Below are 27,988 nucleotides of genomic sequence, written 5' to 3' on the forward strand. Positions count from 1 at the left end.
TGGGATCTGTTTGAAAGATGATGGATTGTCATGGCAGGTACATCCTGTCTCTTACAAAAGTGCAATCTAGCAAGGAGGGGACATAAGCCCACATTCCACAAGTTACTTTTGTAGTTCCAATCACCAAAATTTAAGACATCATCCTAGCACGAAGGTGGTATTGAGTCATTAGAGATGTTCCAGTTCCAGAGCTCCTTTGGGCTCAGAGGCCTTTGAGTCAGTCTTTAGTGCCAATCCTGTAAATGATGCAAAAAGGAAGAAGGTCAAACACACTTGCAACCGTGGTAGAAACAAATTTAAGTACAGTATGCCTACACTCAATTAAAATTTACATTGTTAAGCTTGTGGGGAAGAGGCCTGTCTTCTTTATTATTTTGTAAAGCATCATTTCCCCTGACAATTACATGAATAACAAAGTATATGCATATCCCGTTAAACAGCTCTTTGTTGGATATAAGAGTTTTTCAAAGCTCGAAAGCAGGAAGGTCTGCCCGTATGGTTCTATGGCAATAGGTCACATCTACTACACACCCAAGTCTTTGGGTAGGCCTCCCACCTGTGGCCAGGGAATGCCTGGCCTACTAGCCTTCATGCACCTTTGCACCCAAGCTCAGATTTAAATCCTAAGAAGGGCAACAGAGAAGCAGCCAATATTATTCTCAGAGGGTAAATGAGATGACTGTGTAACACAAGAAGAAGAAGAAGAGTTTGGATTTGATATCCCGCTTTATCACTCCCCTAAGGAGTCTCAAAGCAGCTAACAATCTCCTTTCCCTTCCTCTCCCACAACAAACACTCTGTGAGGTGAGTGAGGCTGAGAGACTTCAGAGAAGTGTGACTGGCCCAAGGTCACCCAGCAGCTGCATGTGGAGGAGCGGGGACACAAACCCAGTTCACCAGATTACGAGTCCACCACTCTTAACCACTACACCATACTGGCTCTCAAGGAGCTATAGGAGTGGGAGGGACACTACCAGGTAAGCTAGAGAGAGGCGTGGAACTGAAAAAGATTCAGGTCCTTTTAATTATCCAAAGAAGCAGACTATCCTCTAGAAAAAGAATTCTGTACTGGCATGCAATCAACTTAGCTAAGAAGCCCAGAGTAACACACTTGGGAAGAAAGAGAGCATAACTCTGCAGGGAGCCTGCTGATGGGATCTCTACGTATTTTGGCCTTATTTGCATGTCACAATTGTTTACCACAAACATGCTGACTGTGCCACCTTTGCTCTTCCCCACTAGGCTGAAGGGAAAGCAAATCACAATCCCTGGTTGTGCATCATGTCCAAACCAGGGATTGTGGTTTGTTTTGCTCAAACAAATCACTTTCAGTAAGCCAAGAATAAATCATGGCTGCAGATTGTGGTTTGCTAGCAAAACCAACCACAACCTCCAGTTCGGACATAAATGCAAAGCCAGAAATTGTGGCTTCTTTCTTCCATGCATTAATGCGTGGAATTAATTAAGAAGCCAAGTAGCACATTCATGGTAGTCAATTAGCTATAGTTTACTGGGATTTGCAAACTGGGTCATTAAGAGGCAACATTAAAAGGTAAAGGGACCCCTGACCATTAGGTCCAGTCGTGACCGACTCTGGGGTTGCGGCGCTCATCTCGCGTTATTGGCCGAGGGAGCTGGCATACAGCTTCCAGGTCATGTGGCCAGCATGACAAAGCCGCTTCTGGTGAACCAGAGCAGCACACAGAAACGCCGTTTATCTTCCCGCCAGAGGGGTACCTATTTATCTACTTGCACTTTGACATGCTTTTGAACTGCTAGGTTGGCAGGAGCTGGGACCGAGCAACGGGAGCTCACCCCGTCGTGGGGATTCAAACCGCCGACCTTCTGATTGGCAAGCCCTAGGCTCTGTGGTTTAACCCACAGCGCCACCTGCGTCCCAAAGAGGCAACATTAGACTCTGGAAAACAGTATTACAGAAACATACCTCCAACTGAATGAGTGAGCTTTTCCAACTCTGCTTCAAGCTCAGCATCTGAGATGCTAGGAAGCACAACGGACTTAGGAAACAATGGCTTTTGTGGAACGGAAGGCAGGTCCAGAAGATCTTTTGAGGAGTCTAGGAGAAGAGTGTCCAGCTCCTTTTCCAGTTCCTCGGCATCAGCTTCTGATACTGGAGAACAAATACATTCCAGTTAAACATACAGCTTGGGCTCCTGGTGAATTTACTCAGAATCAAGTCCCACAGAGTTCAACAGTGCCTATTCCCTACTAACTGCACATAGGATTAGAAGACATGCTCAACAGGAGAGATCAGCTCCAGGACACATAGCTGTAAGCTTCTTGAGATCTGTAAGAAGGGCAAGAACTTGAAGAAGGTTCTCTCATTCTGCTCAGCCCTACTGAGAATGCGCTCTTGTTGTTTTTCCTAACAATAAAATCTTCAAATAGTGGCAATATATTACAGTTGGGAATGGGACCCACCTCATTCTTGCCTTTTACAGACCACAAGAGGCACTCTGTCAGCCTGTCCCAACTAGGTCTCCTCAACACATAGTATGTGTTGGGTGACAAGCTGGGTGAGGGATGCTTCCCCACCTCCAAGCCTCAGCTGCTGTGGCGGCTCAACTCCTTTCTCAAAGTTTTCTTTCTGCTCGCGAAACTGATCCTCGCCACCACTATGGCGAAAGGACGAAGCCCTCAAGGCTTCCTTCTGTGTGTGCAGAGGGGAGGAAACATGACTGTGTGCAACACATGCACTGGACCCTTGGAATTCTCGTTCACTTTTTTCTCCCATTCAAGCACAGGTCTGCTGCACCAGCGCAAGCTACAAGTGGGTCACCTCAACTCACTGTCAGGCAGCAACAGGCTGGCTGCGAGCGCCTTGTCAAAGGAGGAGGGAGGCAGGCAGGCAGCAAGATTCGCAGTGGTGGCAGCACCCCAGCCTCAGGAGGTATGGATGCATGTCTTGTCGCTGCTCCATGGCTCCGCTTAGCAACAGCAGCAGTGCTGCATGAAGACGCTTTGATGGCTGAGTGGCAGCCAGCACCTCCATCCTGCCTGCCTGCTGCCAGCTTCCTCCGCCCATTGTCCTGAGCCTTGGCAGAGACACTCCCACTTGCTTCAGCCCACTCCAGTGGGGATGGTGCTGCCCAGTCCACTCAAGGACAGCCCTGGTGGCCCGGCACTCTGCTGCCATGTGCCACTCTTCAAAACCAAATCCACTGTCACTACCACCTTTTCTCCAAGCGTGGGGCTCTCCTCGGATGCACGAAAAGGAGCCACAGAGCTTCTGCAGAGTACATGCCGACAAGGGAAAGGTTTGCACCACTGGAGTGCTTCTCCCATCTGAAGGGTTAATCTGTGCTCACCATAACCTGTGATGTCAGCAGTTGGTCCTAGATGCCACATATCCCTCAAGTGCAGAGTAGGGACAGACTCTCGCATGGTCGCATGGTGGGACTCCGCAAACTTTTCCCTCAATCCTGTGATGTAGGATTGCTTCTCCTCACAGGTTAGGGGGCACAATACTTGCCTTGCCTAGGGCACTGGCAACCCATGCTAGACCACTGTCCTCCAGATGTTTTGGACTACAATTCCCATCATGCTCACCAGCACTACCATTTGAAGAAGACTGTGTTCAAATGTCTGAAGATGAGGTTGTAAGCTAGAAAACCTAACAAGAAGGGTTTGGTGGCTTAAGAGTTTGGACTCACCTAAGCCATTGATTCCAACTCCTGCTAAGGTTTGCGCTACTTCATCCTGGGTGTCACAAAGCTGAAAAAAACAGCAGATACTGTCATTTATTACACTTTTAATCCACCTTCCAAGGAGCTCAGTTGGCACACATCAAATCCTTCATTTTACTTCATTTTAATCCCACAATGATCCTGCAAAGCAGGCTAAGCTAGACCAGTGTTTCTCAACCTTTTTTGGGCCACGGCACACTTATTCCGTGAAAAAAATCACGAGGCACACCACCATTAAAAAAGTTAAAACATTTAACTCTGTGCCGCCCTATATTATAATTATGACTGTAAGAAACACTTGCCAAATATTGCTTTCCGGCGGGTCAGCGCTGTGTATTGGCGGCTGCCAGGCTCGTTTGCACTGAGCTTTGGGAAAGAGGAGAAATATTGCTTTCCGGCGGGTCAGTGCTGATTATTGGCGGCCGCCAGGCACGTGACAATGCAAATCGCCCTTCTCGTCGCCGCACGTCTCGGCACACCAGCCAGCGTCTCGCGGCACACTAGTGTGCCGCGGAACAGCAGTTGAGAAACGCTGAGCTAGACCATAGTGATTTGTCCACAGCAATCTAGCAAGCTTCATGGGTGAGCAAGTATTTCAACCTGGATCTCCCTAGCTGAGCCCAACACTCTAGTTCAGGGCTGGGGAACATTGTTCAAGCCTGAGGGACACATTCCCTCATGGGCAACCTTCCAATGACTACAGTCTAGTCACAAACAGTTCAGAGGGTTCTAAACTTACATCTCTCCATTATTGCAGTACAAGGACAGATTCCAAAATAACCACAGGATGATGGAGCCAGTGAGGGGTGTAGATCGAGGAAAGTCTGAAGGGGCAGACAGAGGACTGGAGGGAGATCATTGACCCCTACTCTAACCACTACACCACCCTGGCATCTGAAATAAAGCCTGCCAAGAGGGGTTAAACAAAGGCAGATATGGAAACCACTTAACAGAAAGCTAAGAAGCAACCTGCAGCACCAATGTGCTTCTCATTTAACTAACACTTGTATAGAGATGATTTGTTTTTCAACTGATGCATTAGTAATTTACATGCACATCCTCTTTATAATACCTCTTGAATCTGATCCACCAGGTTCTCTGCCTTTTCCACAGTGACATCTTTCATGGATAACTTCAAAGCTCCAACTCCAGCCTGGTAAGCATTAAATACCTTATTGGGAGGAAAGAGAACAGCCTGTTATTTTACAAGTATTTTCAGTAATCTGAAGAGCGGGGTACAAATGCTCTAAATAAATAATAAATAATACTGATTCTCGGAGGCACTCCACCTCAATATTGCCTATATGGTTTTAAAAATGGCTTCAGTTGGATTTACATTGTCAGGAGGCCGCTTGAGGCCTGATGGAAAAGTAGATGAGGGAGTTAAGGTTGTAATCTCAACTGAAATATCTTGCAAGCCATATGCTTGGCAGAGTGAACTTTTGCAGAGGAGCCATTTTCAGGACCTCTGACTTGCTTTCTTCAACATTTTTCTGAAAGGAGTTTCAATCCACCCAGTTCTTTCTTCTTCAGGATTCCCCACCAGGCTTGCTCCCTAGCCTGTCTTCCAGAGGTACTTTCACTACAAATTGTAGCCTCCACATCTGCTCCTTTCCCCTATCTTCACGTGTCCGTATTTCAGAAGCCATTCATGGGTCCTCCCTGCCATAGGCCTGATTAGGCCTAGACTGAGGCTCAGTATGCAAAGTGAACCCAGTGAGAGACCAGGTTAGCATGACTTCCTAAGCTGCGTTTCATACACACAATTCCATTTCCTTTTACGCTTTGCACGCTTCTGCTTGGTTAAAATTAATCAGCTAATTCTCCCAGATCAAGGAAATGTTTATCATTACTGAGCAATTCCTCACTGATGATGTGTATGTACACCAATAAATATCCTACCCTATAAATTAAGTACTATGTGAGTTTAAGTTACTGGGTAAATCTGAAAAGAGCTGCTACTGCCAATGTCTAAAGCTTATAATTCATAAAGCTTCTAGAATGAAAAACATGTCTACTGAGGCAGCTTGCTAACAGCAGTGACACAGAGCAACAGGCAAATGGGGATCAACCAGCCATAGATGCTCTGTGTCAGAAAGAGAATTGGATAGAAAGGAAGAAATACTTGAGTTCAGGAAAGACCACGTGATGCCTTCTAGATGCTGCTAGAGTACAATTCCCATCAGGCCTGACTATCTGTCATGCTGACTTGGACTGTAATACGTGGACAGTACCACACTGACTACCTCCATTATAGCTGCAAGGGGTAAGAAGTGTGTGAACAAGTCCCAGACTGACAAATCAGTCAACACTGCAGTGGAAAGAATGTGTATTTCCAACATAAAGCAGATCTTCAAGCAGAAAAATCTCTTCCCTCTTCGGGGGGAGGAGATGTTGTGGGCCCACGAGTCCTTCTCGTGCGGGGGGAATGGCTAGCATTCCCCCCAGCCCATTGGTTCCTTTGCTGCCGCGACGCTCCCTTGGCTCACCCAATCAGGATGCTCCCCGGCGGATTAGCTGTGTATTTAAGGGAGCGCGCGGCAGGAAGACGTCCTCTTGGTTCCGGACCCGATCTGCTTTTGGACCTGGATCCTGCTTCGGTCAGCGTCCCTCAGCGCCGCTTCTTCACAGGAAGAAATCTGAGCTGAAAATCATTAAACGGCGTTTTTAAACGCCAACTTTCTTTACAGGCTGCTTCCCTGGATCGCTCTTGCCGCCTCCGTAGCCGCCGGGCTTCTCGAGTCCTTGCTGCGCTCGGCGCCGGCCGGCAACACCATCCTCGCCTTGCCTGCGTGGCGGCTGGCTTCAGGGAACGCCGCAGCCACCTTCTCCGTCGCGGCGCCTCTCCGCGAGGCGCCTAACAGCTGTTTCCCCCCGCCACCGGTCTCGCGGCGCTCGGCGCGCCTGCTGCACGCCAGACCGGCTCTTCTCGCGGCTTGGAGCTCGCGGCCACCTTCTTTCCCCGCATCGCGCCTAACAGCTGTTTTCTTCGCCGGCATTTAGTGCAGCGCTCGGGGCACCCGATTCGTGTCTGCCCGGCGCCATAGCCGCAGCGGTCTTCCGGCCAACTTCTGCTCTGGGGCGCTCCCTCACGAAGCGCCAAACAGCTCCTGGCCTTAATCGCCGGTCCTCCTGTGCTTGGGGCGTTTGAACCACGGCCAGCCTGACTGAACAACGCCCGCGAGCCTGCTTCACAGCTTAGGCGGCAACGGCTACGCTCCCGCTTGCAGCCCCTGCTTCGGCAACGCTTCCTGCAGGTCAGTCGCCCGGGATCCCTTGGGGCCACCCGGGCTAACGCCGCCATTTAAGGTTTCGTGTTAATTAGGGAATTCTTGCTTATTCTGGGGTCTCCCGTTGTGTGGTAGCTAATCACTGCTTCTGACTTCCCTGTTGTTAGGTTACCAGGGTAACGTGGGGGCCGCCATTTTGTTTCTTGGGTTACCAGGGTAACGTGGGGGCCGCCATTTTGATTCTTGGATTGCCAGGGCAACGTGGGGGCCGCCATTTTGAAGGGCCACGTGGGCGGCGCCATTTTGAGAAGGGGCTTTCTTTTGATCGCGTTAGCTTGTTGTTTGTCTGCATCGCCTACGGCTCACTGTTTCTTTGTTGCAATTTCCCTTTTGCCCCCTTCTCGGACCTCTAGTTTCTTTGTTGCAATTACCTTTTGCCCCCTTCTCGGATCTCTAGCTCTGAGCCTGGTGATTTAACTTTTACCTTCTATTTGAGTCAGTAGCAGCTTCAAGCGGCAACAGTTGCATGCAGATTTAGCCTCTGGCAAGCAGCAGCCGGGTACCTTGCCTTTGTTGCAAGTTTCCTTTCCCATTTATTCTCAGAGCAAGGGCGGTGCCTTTTACACAGTAGCAGCCTGCCTGCTGGGTTCTGCTTCCCTGGTATTGCCTTGTCAGCTTTGCTCTGTTGTTTTACTGTATAATCAGGCTTGCTTTGTTTCCTAAAGCAGTTATTTTGGTCTCTTTGCGGAGATAACAATATCAATATATATATAGCTATTTGTCTCTAGAAAAGGGTGTTCATCTAGTTTCAACATTACTAGTTGTGATAATAACAATAATAATAATAATAATAATAATAATAATAATAATAATAATAATACATAATTATATAAACATATAAAAAATTAAATAACAAATAAAAATAAATAAATTCTTTCGAAATTAACCTTATTGCCTGAGTTGGCATCAAATTGGTAAGGTTACTACCTTTGCCCTTGCCTCATCTGCCCTCACCTCATCCGGGGCCATAAGCCGGGGTCCGAAGGGCGTTTTATTTTGCACTTTATTTAGTTATACATTTAGCCGGGGCCTTTATCAGGCCAGGTTGATTTTCAGGCATTTCACAGTTAAGGTCTGCTCAGGGCTTACTAAGACTTTTCGCTTGGCGCATTATACTGCTCTCCTGCCTCACTTTGCCTACAGTCATCTTTCATTCAGGTTACTCAGACGCCTCTTTCTCAATTATCAAGTGCAATGGCCCCAAAACGCAAACAGAAGGAGTCCGCAGCAGCGCCCGCCAAAAGACGCACTACGAATGGCAACAGCTCTTCCAGCACTCCTGCGTTTACCCCTATTTCTGTTTCACCCGAAGCTTTAGCTAGCTTGTTCTCGGGCGTCCAGAGTTTCTTTCAGCAGGTTTCTAGGCCGGGTGTCACCATCCAAGAAGTCCCCACGGAAGGGTCTCCTGACTTCATTGCCGGGACACCCACGGGTGAAGCTTCGCGCCCCGGGCCTTCATCGGCTATTTCCCAGGAACAGTCTAGGCGCATGGAAACCAGATCCCAATCTGCCACTGCGGATGCGGCCCCTGCCGGTGCCAGGGACAAGACACCCTCTCCCGCCGCGGGTAACGCTTATATTTCCCAGCTGTCACCAGGTACCCCTGCTTGTCTGCGGACCCAGCCGCCTGATTCCCATGATAGGTCCAGGCGTCTCTCGTCGATTACGTCCTATGATAGTGATGCCCAGGATCAGGGGAGAGCTGCGCAGTCTCATCAGGACCCCGCTCAGCAGGGCGACCAGGAGAAGAGGACCGCGAAGAAGACGGGTCTGAAGAAAACCAAGAAGACCAAGCACACGGAGCCGGAGGGTGACTCAGGTACTTCCTCTTCTAGTTCTGATGAGGATGAAGGAATTCTAGATGGGTACTGGGGCCAGGGGGAAGATCTGATTGGTTTGCCTCTTTGGGCACACGAGCGGAGGGCTAACTCACACCGCAAAACTTTTAATGGCACATTGGAGTGGAAGAATGGGGCTTTGTTGGAAGATGTAAAAACTTCCACTTTCGTATCTTCTGATTTCATTATTGGGAATCATTTGTCTAGCAAGAAAAGGAATAAGATCCTGAATGGGGACTTTGTTGACATTTTTACCCTCTTGCCACCCGCAAAGTTAAAGGGGAAAGGGGAAAAGAAACGCACATATGGTAAACGTAAATATAGGGAGCCTAGGGCAGAGCGCACCTTCGAAAACTGGCTGGACGGTTTTCAGGTATATATGGGTACCATAGTGGCTTGTTATCCAAAGAGGGCAATGCACCTCGTGGCCTATATGGCTCATGTGAGACGTGCTTACGAGTTGGCTGGGGAAGGACCGGCTCTCCTGTATGATGAGGATTTTCGAAGGAACGCCTCCCTTTTGGCCACCACCCGTTGGGACCTGCGTGACCAGAACTTCTGGGGTGAGCACGTTAACCCTTACATTGAAAAGAAACACCCAGAGGCATCCCGGTATACGAAATTCGAACCAAAGAAACCAACCCGCCGACTAGTGTGCTGGGAATTTAATAAGGGCACGTGCACCAGAGCGTTTTGCAAATATAGTCACGAGTGCGAAAGGTGCCAAGGAGCCCACCCAGCGTCCGCTTGCTTCAAGGGTCAGCAGTCCTTTCGTGGGGGTCGCGGGAACTTTCGGCAGGGCCCAAAAAGCGCAGCAGCCCAAGGACCGGCTCACACAACCAACAGATACTAATTTGTCCCTGTCCTTGGCGTTTTCTCCTATCAAACTCCTCCCTTTAAAATCATTACTAAAACTATATCCCGATAGGCAAGCAGCAAGGTATTTGGGGGACGGTTTCTCTATGGGCTTCAGAATTCCAGTAGCAGTACCACCAGTTTCGGGTGACCCACCAAATCAAAAGTCAGTACGGGATATGCCCGAGGTAGCCAGAAAGAAAATTAATAAGGAGATTAGAGCGAATAGAATAGCTGGCCCCTTTTCCTTCCCCCCGCTGCAGGATCTTCATGTTTCCCCCCTGGGTGTTGTCCCTAAAAAGATCCCAGGTGAGTTTAGATTAATTCACAATTTATCTCATCCCAAAGGCTCCTCAGTCAATGATGGTATCCCCCAGGAGCTTTGTACCGTTAAATACGCCTCCTTTGACCAGGCAATAAAGCTTATTAGGAAATTTGGCAGAGGTGCTTTATTGGCAAAATGTGATATTGAATCTGCATTCCGCTTGCTGCCAGTTCACCCTCACGACTTCAGGTGGCTGGGATTCAAGTTTGAGGGGGCGTATTATGTTGACAAAGCAATGCCCATGGGGTGCTCAGTGGCATGCTCAGCCTTTGAATCGTTTAGCACATTTTTGGATTGGGCACTCAGATTTAGAACAGGCCTTGAGGGCGTCACACATTACCTGGATGACTTCCTTTTTTGCGGGCGGGCTCTGAGTGCGGATTGTGCTTATCTCCTTGAAGCCTTCGCATCCCTGACCGCAGAGCTGGGCGTACCTTTGGCTGCAGAAAAAACTGAAGGACCGGCATCTACCATAACGTATTTGGGTATCGAGTTGGACACCGTTGCACAAACATCCCGATTACCCCCAGAAAAATTAGCGGCCCTTAAGCGAATTATTTCGGAAACACTTCCACTCAGGAAAGTGACTCTGCGGCAAATCCAATCCCTCCTGGGTCACCTTAATTTTGCCTGCAGAGTGGTGTCCCCGGGACGTCCCTTTTGCGCAAGGCTGGCTAGACTGTCAGCAGGACTGCGCGCGTCCCACCATAGGGTGCGCCTCAATAAAAGCGTGAAATCCGACCTGAAGGTTTGGTTACAGTTTTTAGAAAAATTCAACGGCATCTCTTTGTGGCAGGACACTTTGAGTTTAAGAGTAGATTTCCAGGTACACTCTGATGCTGCGGGATCTCTGGGATTTGGAGTATACTTTAAGGGCAGATGGTGCGCCCAGCACTGGCCTCCGGAATGGAAGAAGAAACCCCTCATTCGCGATCTAACATTTCTGGAATTTTTTCCCATAGTTGTAGCGGTTCATTTGTGGGCAGACGAGTTCAAGAACCATCGAGTATGCTTTTGGACCGATAACCAGGCGGTGGTCAACGTTCTCTCAAGACAATCTTCACGATCTCCCAGAGTGTCCGCTTTGCTGCGGGCCTTCGTGTTGCTCTGCTTGCAATTGAACATCTATTTCTCTGCCAAATTTGTACCCGGTGTTAATAATGATATCGCGGACGCTTTATCTCGTTTCCAGATGGACCGCTTCCGCTCTCTTGCTCCAGAGGCTCAGCACTTGCCGGAGGCGTTCCCGGAACATCTATGGAAACTTGGGAACGAGACGTGCTAGAGGGAGTACTGGCGTCGGTTGCCCCCTCCACTCTTAACACCTATAAAAAGGCCTGGTCTGATTTCCGGTCCTTTCGCGTTAGGACCTCGGGTTCAAATGGAGACACACCCCCCAGTAGGAAGGAGGTTCTAGAGTACTTAGCCGGCTTAAGGAGACTGGGCAGAGCACCCAGAACCTTGCACATTCAAACAGCCGCTATCTCCTTCTTTAGTAAGGCAAGCTTTGCAACGGACCCTTGCGCGGATTTTCTGGTGCGCAAAGCTTTGGAGGGCTGGCGCAGGCTCCAGCCTCCGCGCAGGGATAATCGAAAACCCATTACTTTTGACTTACTATTCCAAATTCACAAACAGCTCAGGAAGCTGTGCTGGTCAAGATATGAGGCAAGACTTTTCTCAGCAGCTTACTCGTTAGCCTTTTTTGGTGCGCTCAGGGTTGGGGAGGTGGTGTGCGAAGGATCCCCCGCCCAAACCGCCAAGGGTATCTTGTTATCCGACCTAACGTTGATGGAAAAGGAAGTGTTAATTCACATTCGCCAATCAAAAACGGATCAACTGGGTAAGGGCACCTTGATGCGCTTGCCAGCTACAGGTCATTGCGGCCCCTGTCCCGTAAAGGATACTAGGCGTTTTCTCCATTTGAGGCCCGCCTCACCCGGTCCGTTGTTAATTCACCAGGACGGGTCCTGTTTAGCCCGCCACCAATTTACCCGCGTTATGCGCAGGGCTATTGCCGCATGTGGTCTTCCTCCCTCTGATTTTGCAGCACATTCATTCCGTATTGGTGCCGCCACAACTGCAGTACATATGGGTTTGTCGGCAGAGAGAATAAAAGATCTAGGCCGTTGGAAGTCCAAAGCGTACAAGGGGTACCTCCGATCTTCAAAATAAGCACTTCCGTTTTTGGCTGTTGTCTGACGTCCCTTTACGTTCCCTTTGTTTCCTTTGCAGAAAAACGTGTAAACATCTGGTTCGTTGGTCATAGCATCGTGCATTGGGCCCGGGCTCGCGCTTACGATCGGAGATTGGGGCCCAGCCTAGGGTTGCCATCATGGGTTCGAGTGTCCTGGATCACGAGACGGGGAATGCGTTGGAATGAGTTCCTGCCAACCGTGAAGTCTAGGGCCGCTATGCAGGGCCCTCCCGATATTATGGTGGTGCAGCTGGGCGAAAATGATTTGGCTTATCGCTCTGGCCAGGATTTAAAATGGACTATCTTTGCGGACTTTGATGGCTTGCTGGCGGATTTCCCCAATGTGACAATCTTTTGGTCCTCACTGATGGAGAGGCGGATTTGGCGCGACTGCTTTTCGCCCGCTGCTGTAAACAAAGCAAGGAAGTTTCTGGATATCGCTGTGGCCAGAAAGGTTTTGGCCTCGAATGGACATTATATACCGCACCCGAACATTAGGTTCGATGAGCTTTCGTTATACCGTGATGATGGCGTCCATCTTTCTGATGATGGGAATGACATTTGGATTTCTGATATACTAGGTGCTATTAGGAATTGGTTGCGACTGTAAGGGTATTGGCGGCGAACCCCTTTCGGGGCTCGATTGGCGGTAGGCATTGGATTATCTCAAGAAGGTACAGGTGCGGGGGGGAGGTTGCTGCCATCACCTCCCCAAAATGCGAAGGGTACTCCCCTAAGGAGTCCGGGGCGTTGCCATGTCCGAAGCCGTGGTAGGTGAGGGCCTGAGGGCTCGCCCCTAATGGTGGCCCCAGGATGAGTTCCTAGTTGATGTGCATCGCAGGACTCATCCAACGGTGGTTAACCCTTCACAGACTGCCAGCAGAGCGGGCTGGAGTCAGATATAGTCGGTTAGATCCAATGCCTATGCCAATACCCCTCTACAGTCGTAATCAATAAAGTTGTGGCCTTTCCATGCCCATTAACCTTATATCCTGTGTCTGGTGTCTTTATTTCTCGCGGGGAGGACTCGGGGCATCGCCACACAAAATCTCTTCCCTCTTCGGGGGGAGGAGATGTTGTGGGCCCACGAGTCCTTCTCGTGCGGGGGGAATGGCTAGCATTCCCCCCAGCCCATTGGTTCCTTTGCTGCCGCGACGCTCCCTTGGCTCACCCAATCAGGATGCTCCCCGGCGGATTAGCTGTGTATTTAAGGGAGCGCGCGGCAGGAAGACGTCCTCTTGGTTCCGGACCCGATCTGCTTTTCCCACCCACCCACCCTCTTTTTAGGCAGGTCTGCTCTTGACGTTGCTGCGCACGTTTATGGGTCACCATCTGGGACCTGGTAGGATTTTTCCCACTTGGCAAATTGGCTCTGGCCTTGTGGTTTTTGCCTGCCGCGTATGCAAATCGTCACAACTCGGGGTTTTGGCGGTAGGCATTGGATTATCTCAAGAAGGTACAGGTGCGGGGGGGAGGTTGCTGCCATCACCTCCCCAAAATGCGAAGGGTACTCCCCTAAGGAGTCCGGGGCGTTGCCATGTCCGAAGCCGTGGTAGGTGAGGGCCTGAGGGCTCGCCCCTAATGGTGGCCCCAGGATGAGTTCCTAGTTGATGTGCATCGCAGGACTCATCCAACGGTGGTTAACCCTTCACAGACTGCCAGCAGAGCGGGCTGGAGTCAGATATAGTCGGTTAGATCCAATGCCTATGCCAATACCCCTCTACAGTCGTAATCAATAAAGTTGTGGCCTTTCCATGCCCATTAACCTTATATCCTGTGTCTGGTGTCTTTATTTCTCGCGGGGAGGACTCGGGGCATCGCCACACAATCTTAGACAGAAAAATTAAACAGAGCAAAGCAGAGTCAATGGAGACACATCAAGTAAAGCAATACCATTTGATCTGTTTGAGAGGCGTAGATCCGGTCCAGGATGCCTTGTACTACGTCCAGCTTGGAGTGAAGTTCTGCAATACGTCTTTCTGTTCTTCGTTTCGACTTCAAAGACCTAAGCGCCTAAGAACATAAAGGCACAGTTTTGATCAGCCATCAAGAGCAGCCTGAAATAACTCCCTATTTAAAACAGTCATCTCAGTGCAGGAGGACATGCACAGTGGTTGTCTTCCTTTCAAAGCTGATCCAGCTAAGTGAATCCTTAAGACTGCATTTGTCTGCTAGCTGCTGGGAGAGAGGGAGAAGTAATTGCCCCTGTTGCTGATATTATTATTTTTTAAGGTAAATGTGCATTTCGGAGCTGGAGAGTAAAATACACAGCATTTAGCAAGTTACACAGAAAAGTCCTGAAACTGTAAAGAGGCAGAGGAAAGTACCGGTACAATTTACTTTGTGTGTATGTTTCTTCTGAAGTGCCTAAGTCGGGGGTCAGCAACCTTTTTCAGCCATGGGTTGGTCCACCGTCCCTCAGACCATGTGGTGGGCCAGACTATACTGGGGGGGGGGGGAATGAACGAATTCCTATGCCCCACAAACAACCCAGAGATGCATTTTAAATTAAAGGACACATTCTACTCATGTAAAAACACGCTGATTCCCAGACCGTGCCTAAGCCTGGCCTAAGTGGTACAAGTAAGGCAGCATTGTTTCTCAAAGCAAAAAAAGGAAGAGGGTTTTGTTTATTTCAACACTATCATTGAATGGTAACAATTATTCTTGTCACCAAAAATATTCAACAGGTAAAGTAATAGTTCTATTAGCTAAAGAAAGAAGAGACTATGCTCTGAACACCCAAGAAAGCACAACATTTTTATAAACGAAGCAATACTTTGACAGAAGACACATTAGACCCCATACTACAAAATGAATCATAGAATTGGAAGATACCACAAGGGCCATCCAGTCCAACCCCCTGCCATGCAGGAAACACCATCAAAGCATTCCTGACATATGGCTGTCAAGCCTCTGCTTAAAGACCTCCAAAGGAAGAGACTCCACCACACTCCTTGTCAGCAAATTCCACTGTCGAACAGCTCTTACTGTCAGGAAGTTCTTCCTAGTGTTTAGATGGAATCTTCTTTCTTGTAGTTTGAATCCATTGCTCCATGTCCGCTTCTCTGGAGCAACAGAAAACAACCTTTCCCCCTCCTCTATATGACATCCTTTTATATATTTGAACAGGGCTATCATATCACCCCTTAACCTTCTCTTCTCCAGGCTAAACATACCCAGCTCCCTAAGCCGTTCCTCATAAGGCATCCTCTGGACACGTCCCAGCTTGTCAGTATCCTCCTTGAACTGTGGTGCCCAGGGGGAAAGGTTGTTTTCTGTTGCTCCAGAGAAGCGGACACGGAGCAATGGATTCAAACTACAAGAAAGAAGATTCCACCTAAGATTCCACCTAAACATTAGGAAGAACTTCCTGACAGTAAGAGCTGTTCGACAGTGGAATTTGCTGCCAAGGAGTGTGGTGGAGTCTCCTTCTTTGGAGGTCTTTAAGCAGAGGCTTGACAGCCATATGTCAGGAATGATTTGATGGTGTTTCCTGCATGGCAGGGGGTTGGACTGGATATTGAATATTTTTGGATATTGAATATTTTTGTGTCCTTTAATTTAAAATGCATCTTTGGGTTGTTTGTGGGACATAGGAATTCGTGGTCTCTTCCAACTCTATGATTCTAAGATATTGCAGAAACACCTGATTAACCTTGAACTCTGACCAATCAACATAGAATCATAGCGCTAGAGGGGACCCACAACCTGCACCATTTGCGCTAGAAGGTTCCTGCCTGCACCATTTGCGAAGCCAGTTGTTCACTTCCCCTATTTTACCCTCTCCCTGGGCCACGTCGTTCAACTGGGAGGACAGATGAGATGAAAATTTGTGCATTTAATTGCTTCAACTTCCTGCCCAGAACCTCATGATCACTTTTGATCTTCTGGAGGCTATGGCTAGCATATTTTGGGGAAAAATATGAACGAATACCTATGCGCCACAAATAACTCAGAGATGCATTTTAAATAAAAGCACACATTCTACTCATGTAAAAACATGCTGATTCCCAGACTGTCCATAGGCCGTATTTAGAAGGCGATTGGGCCGGATCTGGCCCCCGGGCCTTAGCTTGCCTACCCATGTGCTAAACCTATGTGCTAAACACATTACCTTTGAAGCAGGTTGGCTTTGGACGTACACATCCCACACAACTTTGGGTTGCTTAGTTAAGAAAACACAGGACTTACCAGCTGCTTTTTCCCAGCTCTACATGCACTCCGGGCCTCCTCTTTACATCTACAAAAGCAAAGTGTAAGCAGTTCAGTTTCTTATTTATTACTTATTAAGTGGTCATTCTTAGACTGATGGGAGATTGTAGCCCCACACATGTGGTGCATCTCAGTATCACTACTGAAGCAATTGTAGATCTCTCATATTTTTTGTACCCTTTTATAAAGCAGCTTTATAAAAACCAGGTCAAATGCCTTAACTGTAGTTCAGTAGTGAAGATGCCCCTTGCCTGAACATGCACAAGTTCCTGGATACAGAGACTGCCCAAGGGGGAGATGAATAGAACCCAATATGGCAAAAGGCAACGCTAAATGCCTCATCTATTGTTGGTGTCATGCAGCGGCTGCTGGATGAACAGCTGACAAAATTAAGAGCTGAGATGCATTGAACATTAAAAGAGATTGGATGAGAAACGCATCAGACTAAAGAACACACAGGACCTGTGGAAAAAGAGATGGAACCTCTTCTGATGGAATATGAGAAGATAAAGGCAAAATGGATAGCAGCAGATGATGAATTGAAATATGTTGTTGTGATGCCGGAAGAAATGAATGTATGTATGAACATGGACATTAAGAGACAACCAGAGATGGCACTGAGAGAGAAATGGCCTTGTGTACAAATTGAAGTGAATAAAGAAGAAAAAGCCTCAAAGCTTTTGAAAATTGGTTTCGATGAAAAGTGGAAAAAGTAGAAGGATTTCCCCTTTTTTCTTTAAGTTAAGAATAAGCATGGTCAACATGAAATGGGACTGAAATATATGGAACTGAGTACAAAGTAATGAAGACACAACAAGCAAATAAATATGAACTATTACGCTTTTTAGATTTCTCGGAACCCTTGGGGGGAAATTCATCATATTAGATTAGAGGACTATTTAAGACATTTAATTATAATAACTGAAGAGCTACTTTTTGACTTTTGAGTAGGAAAGGGTGAATTTGAGATGTCCACAATGGAAGAATGAGAAAATAACACCTAGTACAGTAGACTGAGAAACAGCTGTATAATACAGTTAGATTGTTATTCTGGAGTGCATACTTTGAATAACTGTCATATACACAATTGCCCTTCTTTTTCTTTTCTTTTCTTTTCTTTCTATGATCTCCAATTCTTGTTTTTCTTTGGTTAATTCTATCTACATTTATGTTTTGCTTTTTGAAGTTCCCTATTTTGGATTAATGAAGATACACACAGGAAGGTGATGGGCGGAAGATGGGGGGGCCCTGTGTGAAGAGCAGGGTAGAGAGGCTCTCCCACGTTGGGAGGCTGGGGAAAGAAGGAGAAGCACACAGGTGAGAGCTGGGAGAGTTCACTCTTCTGTGTGTGGAATAAAGGTCAAGATATAATTCTGATAGAGGGCTTTGCATTCACTTTCTCTCTTTTTTCCTTCTCTTTCTTCTTTATATTCTTATTCTTCCTTTTTTCTTTTCTCTAAATTAGTTTGGCGGAAAACTTTTAATAAAAATTGATTAAAAGATGCCCCTTGCCTGAAGGACCACAGCTCAGCAATGCATGAGTTGTGACATAACTGACAGCTTTAAGGATGTAAAGGACACACACCCCATATTACCTCTCTGCTTCTTGTGCCAGGGACTCCACTTTCCGAGACAGCAGCTGTTCACTTTGCATGAGCTGATAAACCCCGATGTCAACATCATTCACTGGAGATACTTTGGAATGAAGACCTCGAGCAAATTTCATTATCTGAAAGAGAATTTCATTATGACATAGTAAGATCTCATCCCATCATCTTAAGGTCCAATTGTCTCTTATTTCCCAGGAAGACTTTCTGCTTTCCAGTATATGTCCCTATTTTTGTATTTTAGAGATACTTTATTAGAGTTGCTGGACTTCTTCAGGTTTCAGCATCTTTTTCCCTGGTTGACAGAAATTAAAATTTGAGCTGCAAGGTGGATGCATCTTATCTCTAATGCAAATATGTAAAAGCACATGCATGACCATTAAGGCACGATGTAGTGCTTAAGCTGTCATTCCTATTTGAATATGTTGCTAACAAATTGTAGGATAACGTGTGTTTTTTCTAGCCTATCTCTAACCAAAAGAACAAACATCAGCTTGGTATCTAAAGAGGGAAGTGTACTGAAGAATAAGTGAATACAGCCATCAGAGAAGACATTTCAGCAACATAGGTTTGGGGAGTCAATAATTTTTGCACCAACGCTGTTACAAGCATGTCTCTGTCTTCATTTGTGAAACACTGACTATCTCACATTATCCAAGTTCTGTAAAATTATGAACCACATTTTAAAGTATATATAGTAGACCCCACCATCCCTCCTCAATCAGCTATCTTGTAATTTCAGGGCAGTACAAGATACTGCCTGAAGTACGATTAGAAGAAAATAGAAGACCTCCACTGCATTTCTGCAATCCTCACCAAGCCTTTTCAACTATTAGGATGTTCACTCCATACGTCATAGCCAAATAAGTTCAAATTCCCACAACCTCGGAATTATTTGGAGGAGGTGGGATGACAGTATATTATAGATGAGGATATGACCAACCCTTCCCCTGCCCAGAAGCCCATGTTTCCCTTTTTAATGCTGCCTTTGGGTTTTCATTTTAGAGGAGGAAACCTTTTGCCGAATGAGTGAGCACAGGGCAAATGGAAGACTGGCTTTATTTGGCCCAACTTATTTCCATTCAGAGACAGCACAACTCTCAAAAATGCAACTCACATTTTAACTCTTTATTAGGGTTGCCATATATCCTTCTTTTTCCAGGACATGTCTTCTTTTTCATGGGTATGTAAAATGAATCTCATCATAGCAATCCATAGTTTAAAGTAGAAGTCAGCAAATGTGTCCTCTTTCTTGCTCTTCAAAATATGAAAACCCTACCTTATTGCCATTCTGCTCCAGCACCGTGACCCTTTTCTCCTTCTGCAGCTGCAGCAGCACCAGACAGAACGTCCTTTCGTCCGAACAAATGTTAGTGCACAGGGAACGCAGCTCTGACAGGCCAACCACAGGGTGTGAAGAAAGCGTGGAATTCTGGTAGAGATGATACACTTCTTCTGCCTTTTCCTAAAGAAAATAACCATTTGCACTGAACTCTTTATTCCCTGCCTCTGTTGTGGGTACCATGCACAAACTAAGCCAGAATTGCTTAATATCCTAACTTGACTTAGAAATGGCAAGGCATTGCTACACATGACATTCAAACCTCATTCACAATACAGTACAGAGCCCACCACAGTTTAGATCAGTTGTTTTTACTGTTCAGTTACAGACTAGATTTGAATATCATTAGATAATTGGTAGCCCACCTGTTTCTGGTCTCTAGCTTGCAGCAAATAAACAGTTAGTTTAAGTCAGCACGCATGTCTTATAAATAAGGTATGCAGTTAAAGAACAACTATGGCCAGCACAGGGAAAGACCAGAAGCAAGGCCACTCTGCTAAGCGGCCAGCTCACTTTGGTTCCTCCTTTCTCCAAATTGTTTCTATTGAAGCTGGCAATTATAAGAGCCATTTAACTATAAAAACAAGTTGCTGAGTTCACCTGTTTTACATCTTCATCCCTTTCCCCTACTGTATCATGTATTTTAGGTTGAAAGCCTGAGAGCAAGGACTATCTTCTTTACTACTGATCTCAAAAAACAAACAAACCAAAAAAAAACCCAAACCAACAACCTGGGGGAGTTTTTTCAGCAGCAGAACAATATAAAAATGATTTTTAAAAATAGTACCCTGTTTCTCATATTTTAAGACATACCCATAAAATAAGCCATAGCAGGATTTTAAGCATTCAAGGAATATAAGCCATACCCCGAAAATAAGACATAGTGATAGGCGCAGCAGCAATGCCAGCCGTGGCAGGAGGAGGAGGAAAAAAATAAGACATCCCTTGAAAATAAGCCATAGTGGTTTTTTCTGAGGAAAAAATAAATATAAGACATGTCTTATAATATGAGAAACACGGTATTAATTTTCACTCTGCTACTTCCTAAGATTATCTTCATCTTTAAGGTTTCTGGGTGTGAAGAGCAAATGAGAAACTTTTAAATATTAAAGCAGAGATACAATAACACTTGAGGGTCGTAGGGTGACAAGGAGAACTACTAATCTGGTGCAGATTTCTCTGCTTCCTCAAATATATAATGGAACATGTTTATTGAAGTGAGCTGGCCTACAGCTCTTCCTTCACTTTCTGAAGGATTCCTACTGATTCCCAGTCAGAATATGATCACAAATTGCAATGGAAAAATTCTATTCAATAATTCTATTCTATTCTCAAACTACACAGGTGAGAAAATAGGCTTCTTTCAAAAATTAGTCACTTGAATATTTAAGCAAGATGATACTGAATAGGAAAGATATATGCTGTTCTTAGCGTAGTGCAATGTTGAGTTAAAGCTGTAGTGATTGGCTGGCTTACTGTAAATTACACTTGACTGAAGACATTCTGGAATTAAAATAGAAAAAAATTCCTTCAGTAGCACCTTAAAGACCAACTAAGTTTTTATTTTGGTATGAGCTTTCGTGTGCATGCACACTTCTTCAAAAATTCCTGCTCTTCACACAGGATTTTTTTTCTATTTTGCTTCGACTCAGACCAACACGGCTACCTACCTGTATCCTGGAATTAGTTTGTCTTTAAGGTGCTACTGAAGGAATTTTTTTTATATTTACATGGTTCAAGTTGCACCACAGAGAGCAGATACCTGAACTTAAAACTAATCAAGAAATACAATAAGGTATAAAGATGGAAATCCTTTGCAAGTATGGTAGAGAGCTCTGAAAAAGCATGAGGAGAATTTGCAGTACACATTCATTAAATATCCATGTTCCTGGTAATCCACAACAGCGCTATGAACTGTTGGGTATGTCTGTATGAGGGATCCTCTGAGTGGTTTCCTGAACATATAGTGGTAACCTTGGTTGTCAAACGTAATTCATTCCGGAAGACCGTTCGACCTCCGAAATGTTCGACAACCGAGGCGCAAGGGGCGGTCAGCAAACTCAATGGAGAAAAAAGGGAAAAAACGCAGCGGAAGCCATTCGACTTCTGAGGCACGTTCAAAAACGGAAGCAATTACTTCCGGGTTTTCGGTGTTCAGGTTCCGAAACATTCAGCTTCCAAGACACTCGAAAACTGAGGTAACACTGTATATCAAAAACAACTACGGGTTTCTTCAGCTACAGGTCCCTTCAAGTGTTTCCCACACACTCAACAATATTTTTCACCATTGCATAACAGAAACCATCAGCTCTCCCCAACATCCTCATGATATGGGATCGCCAAGCATCAGAAAGCCTACCTGAAGTAACTCCACATAGATCAGAATTTCCTCCTCCTCTGGCACTTTGCTGTCACCTAACACACTAGACAGGGTCCACTTCAGTGGCTTCAGAATGAAGACCCCGACGCCCCAGGAGATCCAGCTGCTGTCTACGCTGGTCATGAAGTCAGATTCCCGCTGCAATTTGCCACGTCTGAGGGAAGAGCAATATATAAATGCTGTAAGTTTCAGCAAAGCCAAAGGGAATACTTACCTAAATTGACAATAATCAGCCTTCTGTGACGGCCATGCTACTGCTGTCTTGTACTGAAGAAGTATGGGTATGATAAATGCAGAGGATACTGTAAAACAGTAGTCTTCAAGATGGGCAACAGCAGCACTACCACCATGCAAACATATTGTAATAATAATAAGGAATGGGTCTCCAAGTAGAGGTTTGGATTAAAGATGGGCTCCAGGTCTTTAAAAAATGAGACTACCACTTTAAAAGGTTGATGCAGGGTGAGTCCTTTAAAAGAAGCCCCGTGGATACAGAGTACACATGTTCCACAGGGCCTCTTTTAAAAGACTCACCCTGTACTATGGGGACTTCGGAGTTAAGTACAGTGGTACCTCTACTTACGAATTTAATGCATTCCGAACGCACATTCATAAGTCGAATCCCATAGGAATGCATTGGGAGAAAAAAATCGTAAGTCAAAGCAACCCTATCTAAAAATTCGTAAGTAGAAACAATCCTACCTAAACCGCATCCAAGATGGCGGACGGAGCTCCGTTCGTAAGTAGAAACATTCGTAAGTAGAGATACCACTGTATACAGTAATACCTCGGGTTACGAACACGATCCGTTCCGGATCGCAGTTCGTAAACCCGAACGCGACCCGAAGCGCCATTTTGCGCATGCGCAAAGCGCTATTTTCGCGCTTTGCGCATGCGCAGACCGCGCGTGCCGCTTCTGCGCACACGGCGAAACACTTCCGGGTTTGCGCAGTTCATAACCCGAATTGTTCGCAAACCGAGGTGGTCGTAACCCGAGGTACGACTGTAGTTCTGCAGTACATAGGCCATTGGAAAAGACCAAGAAATATTTGAGTGCTAAATACACTGAAACATTGTTGCTGTGGGGGCTGGAAAAACTAATATCAGGTATTTAACAGTTGGAACAACGGAACTTGTTCACATTTTATTAGAATAATGAAATGGAGGAACAGAAACCCTTTTTTAATCAATGGGAGACATAGAAAACAGAGTGAAACTTTAACTTTTAACAGGCTATGCATTTCATTCTTTCACATCGAAGAAGATTGAGATATCCCCCACCCAGAGTAGCTGGGGAAACCTAGCTGGATGGGCGGGGTACAAATACTGTATTACATTATTTATTTACTTATTTATTTATTTATTATTGTATTGCACCTATCAACCTTTAGTCAATTAAGTTCTTATTTATTTAGTCAATTAAGTTATTATTTATTCAGTCAATTAAGTTATTTAAAACAATTTATGTATACAAATAATGTATGCAATATTAACATGAGTATCTTACTTCCTGATATTTGTAATTTACCTTTGGATTATCAAAATGTAAGAACAACAAGTGGGAACAAATGCAGGAAGCAATAAGGGACAATATATCAGGGTCACAAGAAAATACTGGGCATGCCCCCGTTGCACCCGCAGAGAAAGATGCTGAGGAAAGTGAGTGCATGGGGATTTAAGTTTAGTCTGTAAAATAAGGTGGAACTTTAAAATAATGGCAGAAGAACTTTTTTTGACAGAGCAGGTTAGTATACTAAAAGCTGCAAACTCAATCTCAATGCAGTGAGTTTGTTTCATCCCGTTATTATTGGAAATGGCTGAAAAGCAGTAATGTGGGGCATAACATTTTCCAGTGTTTATTTTCGCCACAGAAAATTTTCCATTTCATAAGCTCTTTAGAAACAATTAATAGATACCAACTCCAAACGTTAGGCAAACATGGGAGTCCAAGTTTTCAGCTTGTAAAATAAACACGCTAAGACAGATCACTCTCCAGGACAGGGTGGGGAGCTGGATCTGGCTGGGATGTTCGACTGTTATCTCCCCTTACAGAACTGTAGAGTTGGAAGGGACCCCAAGGGTCCAACCCCCTGCAATGCAGGAAGCTCAGCTAAAGCATCCATGGCAGATGGCCATCCAAGCTCTGCTTAAAAACCTCCAAGGAAGGTGAGTCCTTAGGGAGTCCATTCCACTGTCAAACAGCTCATACTGTCAGATGTTCTTCCTGATATTTGGTTGCAATCTCCTTTCTTGTCTTGAGGCCATTGGTTCGAGCCCTTGAGATATTTGAAGATGGCTATCATATCTCCTCTCAGACTCCTTTTTCCCAAGCTAAACATACCCAGCTCCTTCAACCGTTCCTCATAAGGCCTTCAAAGCACAGCACAGAGCTCCCTGCAAGCATGTTCAACTAGCTGGTTGTCAGTGCTTGTAGAGAGCCTCCCAACATACTACTCACAGAATTTTGCAAGTGCCACCGAGCTGGTGTGCGTGGCTTAGCCAGAATAGCCTAGTGGGCCAAATGGGGAGCCCTGGGGAGCCCATGAGACAGAGGGTCCCTACTGACTATCTAAAGCAGGGTTCAGCAAACTTTTTCAGCAGGGGGCCGGTCCACTGTCCCTCAGACCTTGTGGGGGGGAAGACTATATTTTGGGGGGGAAATGTGAATGAATTCCTATGCCCCACAAATAACCCAGAGACACATTTTAAATAAAGGGACACATTCTATTCATGTAAAAACACTAGGCAGGCCCCACAAATAACCCAGAGATGCATTTTAAATTCTACTCATGTAAAAACATGCCGATTCCCGGACTGTCCGCGGGCCAGATTTAGAAGGCAATTGGGCCGCATCCGGCCCCTGGGCCTTAGTTTGGGGTCCCTGATCTAAAACCTGAGAAAAAATTGCGGTAGTCCAATAATATATGAAAGGTATCACACAGGTGACTTCTGATGCCAGATGTAAACAAAGCTCAGAACAGTTTGGGACCGGGATATTATAGCTCCCTAATATGCCAAGTTTTGTTATGTTTGTTCATTGCTTTGTTTTCTTAAAAATATATATATTATAAAATGTTTTGTAATGGCTAGCCCTAAAAGAATGGGAGAGTAAGTAAGTCAGTCAGTCAGTCAGTCAATTTTGTGCCACCTTAAAGCCTATAGTTGCCCTTAAAAGAGTTGGAGGGTGTTGAGAGCTACTACATTAGGGACCCTGTAGGGAGAGCAGAGCTGAGTTATCCACAAGCTCTCCTTTCACTTGTTTAGCCAGTGCGTTATGTGCATTCCCTAACTGGGCTAAAGTCCATGAAATTTTTATGCAAAGATCACTCAAATGCCTACAAGATAAGCACACCAGCTTCTGGAGGAGTAGCAGTGGCAGGAAAACAAGAGCCTTGTAGAATATTAAAGATGAGGAGGAGGAAGAAGAAGAAGATGATGATAATGATGTTAAAGACCAGTAAAATTCTCATATGGCCAGAAATCTTGGCTAATTTTATTCACAACAGCAGAGTTAATTTTATTTATTAACCACATTCTTTAGGCAAAGGGCTCCCTAAGTACCTTACAGAGAAACAAAAAAGCAAGAGAGAACTAACACAAAATAAAAAAATCCTTCCTGTAGCACCTTAGAGACCAACTAAGTTTGTCGTCTCTAAGGTGCTACTGGAAGGATTTTTTTTATTTTGTTTCGACTATGGCAGACCAACACGGCTACCTACCTGTCATTTGTTTTGTTTTTTAAATATATTTATTATTTGTAACAAACAAAAATACAAAAGCAGAAACATACAAAGAATACAAACTACAAAAAATACAAAATACACAAAAACAAAGAAAACCAACTTTTTAATCGATTTTATACACTTCATTAATTTGATAATATTGTAACCAATCGTTTAGATTATTCTTCAACATTTCATAAGATTTTAATTTGATATGATCTCCTTCCTCCACCAAAATATCTTTGTATTTTAACCACTTGGTTTCCATATTCAGTCTTTTCTGTATCTTAGCCTCTAAAGGTGAAATCCATCTGAGTGTTCTCGGTTCAAGCAAATCTTTATATCTGATCCATACATTATACAAGGATTTTCTAATAATATGACTTTTAAAACCTTTATGGACCTTGACTTTATCATACCATAAATATGCATGCCATCCAAATACATTATCATGACCTTCCAAATCTACATCAGCGTTTTCTAACAAAAACCAATCTCTCATCCAACAAAAGGCTGCAGCTTCAAAATATAACTTCAAATCTGGCAGGGAGAAACCACCTCTTTCTTTAGCATCTGTGAGAAGTTTATATTCAATTCTTGGTTTTTTCCCTTGCCATATGAACTTTGATAGAACCTTTTGCCATTCCTTAAAACAACCCACATTATCAACAATTGGTAACGCTTGAAATAAAAACAGCATTATTGGCAATACATTCATTTTTATCACCGATATTTGGCCCATTAAGGACCATTTCAAATTAGACCACCCTTCTAGGTCATGCTTAATCTCATTCCATAATTTATTATAATTATTTTTAAACAAATTAATATTCTTCGCAGTCATATTTACACCCAGGTATTTCAACTTTTTAACAAATGTCAAACCTGTAACCTCCTGAAAATTTAATATCTGGTGTTAAATTTTTACCCAATACTTTGGTTTTTATTTTATTCAATTTGAATCCTGCAAGCTGCCCGAACTCTTGGATCAGTTCCAGGGCTTTTACTGCACTGGTCTCCGGGTCCTGTAAAGTCAATACTAAATCATCAGCGAAGGCTTTTAATTTATACTGCTTCGAACCTACTATTCCTTTCACTTCTTCATTTTCTCTTATCATGTTCAGCAAAACCTCCAGGACTGTAATAAAAAGCAGAGGGTGCCTGGTGCCTTTTTCAATTCAAATTTCATCTGAGACCACATTGTTCACAATAATTTTAGCTTTTTGTTCTGAATAGATTGCTCTTATACCATTTGTTATACCTTGTCCAACCTCCATATTTTCCAAATTTTTCATAAAATTCCATGAAATATTATCGAAGGCCTTCTCTGCATCTATAAAAATCAACGCTGCTTTGTAACCTGCCGTGTTACAGGTAGGTAGCCGTGTTGGTCTGCCGTAGTCAAAACAAAATGAAGTGTGCATGCACACAAAAGCTCATACCAATAACAAACTTAGTTGGTCTCTAAGGTGCTACTAGAATGAATTTTTTAATTTATTTGACAAAGAGTTGAGCTGAATGGAGTTGCTAGCCATCAACATAAATATTTTGGTTGACATTAATATGCAGTCATGCCTTGATGGATGTTTAAATAGAACTGAACTAATAGGTTACTAAATCACATATTATGGTCCTTTTGCCAGCAGGTGAAGCCTTTCTTGTTCCAACAAGCTTTTGGGAACAGACTGCTTTTAATGAAACAGCTGGTGCTGTGCTATTTTTATTGTACTTATCTGTATATTTTAATAGCTTATATAGATACATAGAGAGCTATAGATATTGATAGTTTTGCTCATGTAACTGTTTAATTGCTATTTAATGATTGTGGGATTTCCCCCATGTTCTTTAGCTGTTATTTTTATCTGCAAACCGCCTTGAGTCCCTAATAGGGAAAAGTTTGGGTAATAAACAAACAACAAGTGTTATCTTGCCCCCTTCTTTCTTCGTCCTTTGTTCCTCCTCCCTCTAGAAGCACACCCACCCACCGCAGTGAATCCCCTCCCTCCGCGCGCGGGTCTCCCAGCAGGGAAATAACTTCACTCTGCATGCGCTCAGAGGCACAGCTGCAGACTGAAAGGAGGTGGCGGGAGCCGAGAAAAGAGAGAAAAGCCACCCGGGGGGGCGGTACCTGAGCAGCTCTCGCAGGACGGTGCCCAGGCCCAGGGGGACGCTCCCCCGCCGCTCGAAGGCTTGCTGGAGCTCTCGCAGGCAGGTGCGGATCCCTCCCCGGCGCCGCCCCCACTTCAGCACCAGCTCGCTCCAGAAGACCATCTTGCTATCCCACTCAGTGGCGTTGACCTCCCGGCTCTGCTTGAAGGCCGAGAACAGGAAAGCCATGCGCTCTTCATCCGTCTCCCACTCCGGGGGCAGGTCACCCTCCGCGGCCGGCGCAACCTGCGCCTCCTCCGGGGAAGACATCTAGGCCAGCCCCCGGCTTCGGACGCGGCCTATCTCCTCTCGCTCGGCCAAACGTTTCTTCGTCGGTGGGAGGGCGCATGCGCCTTTCCACACCG

General features: G+C 45.3%; 1 protein-coding gene across 1 annotated transcript; it reads right to left on the reverse strand.

Annotated features, from left to right (window-relative positions):
- Window positions 1–7: 7 nt before the first annotated feature.
- CHMP7 (charged multivesicular body protein 7) lies at window positions 8–27,988 on the reverse strand. Its single transcript, XM_035139449.2, has 10 exons — window positions 27,604–27,988; window positions 21,733–21,907; window positions 19,311–19,496; window positions 18,020–18,153; window positions 16,404–16,452; window positions 14,103–14,222; window positions 4,780–4,878; window positions 3,675–3,735; window positions 1,946–2,131; window positions 8–236 (listed from the first exon to the last, which is right to left on the reverse strand). Exons 1-10 carry the CDS (start codon window positions 27,891–27,893, stop codon window positions 169–171), a joined length of 1,368 nt encoding a protein of 455 aa, XP_034995340.2. The 5' UTR covers window positions 27,894–27,988; the 3' UTR covers window positions 8–168.

This window comes from Zootoca vivipara, chromosome 15, assembly GCF_963506605.1.
Source record: "Zootoca vivipara chromosome 15, rZooViv1.1, whole genome shotgun sequence".
NCBI classification, from domain to species: Eukaryota; Metazoa; Chordata; class Lepidosauria; order Squamata; family Lacertidae; genus Zootoca; species Zootoca vivipara.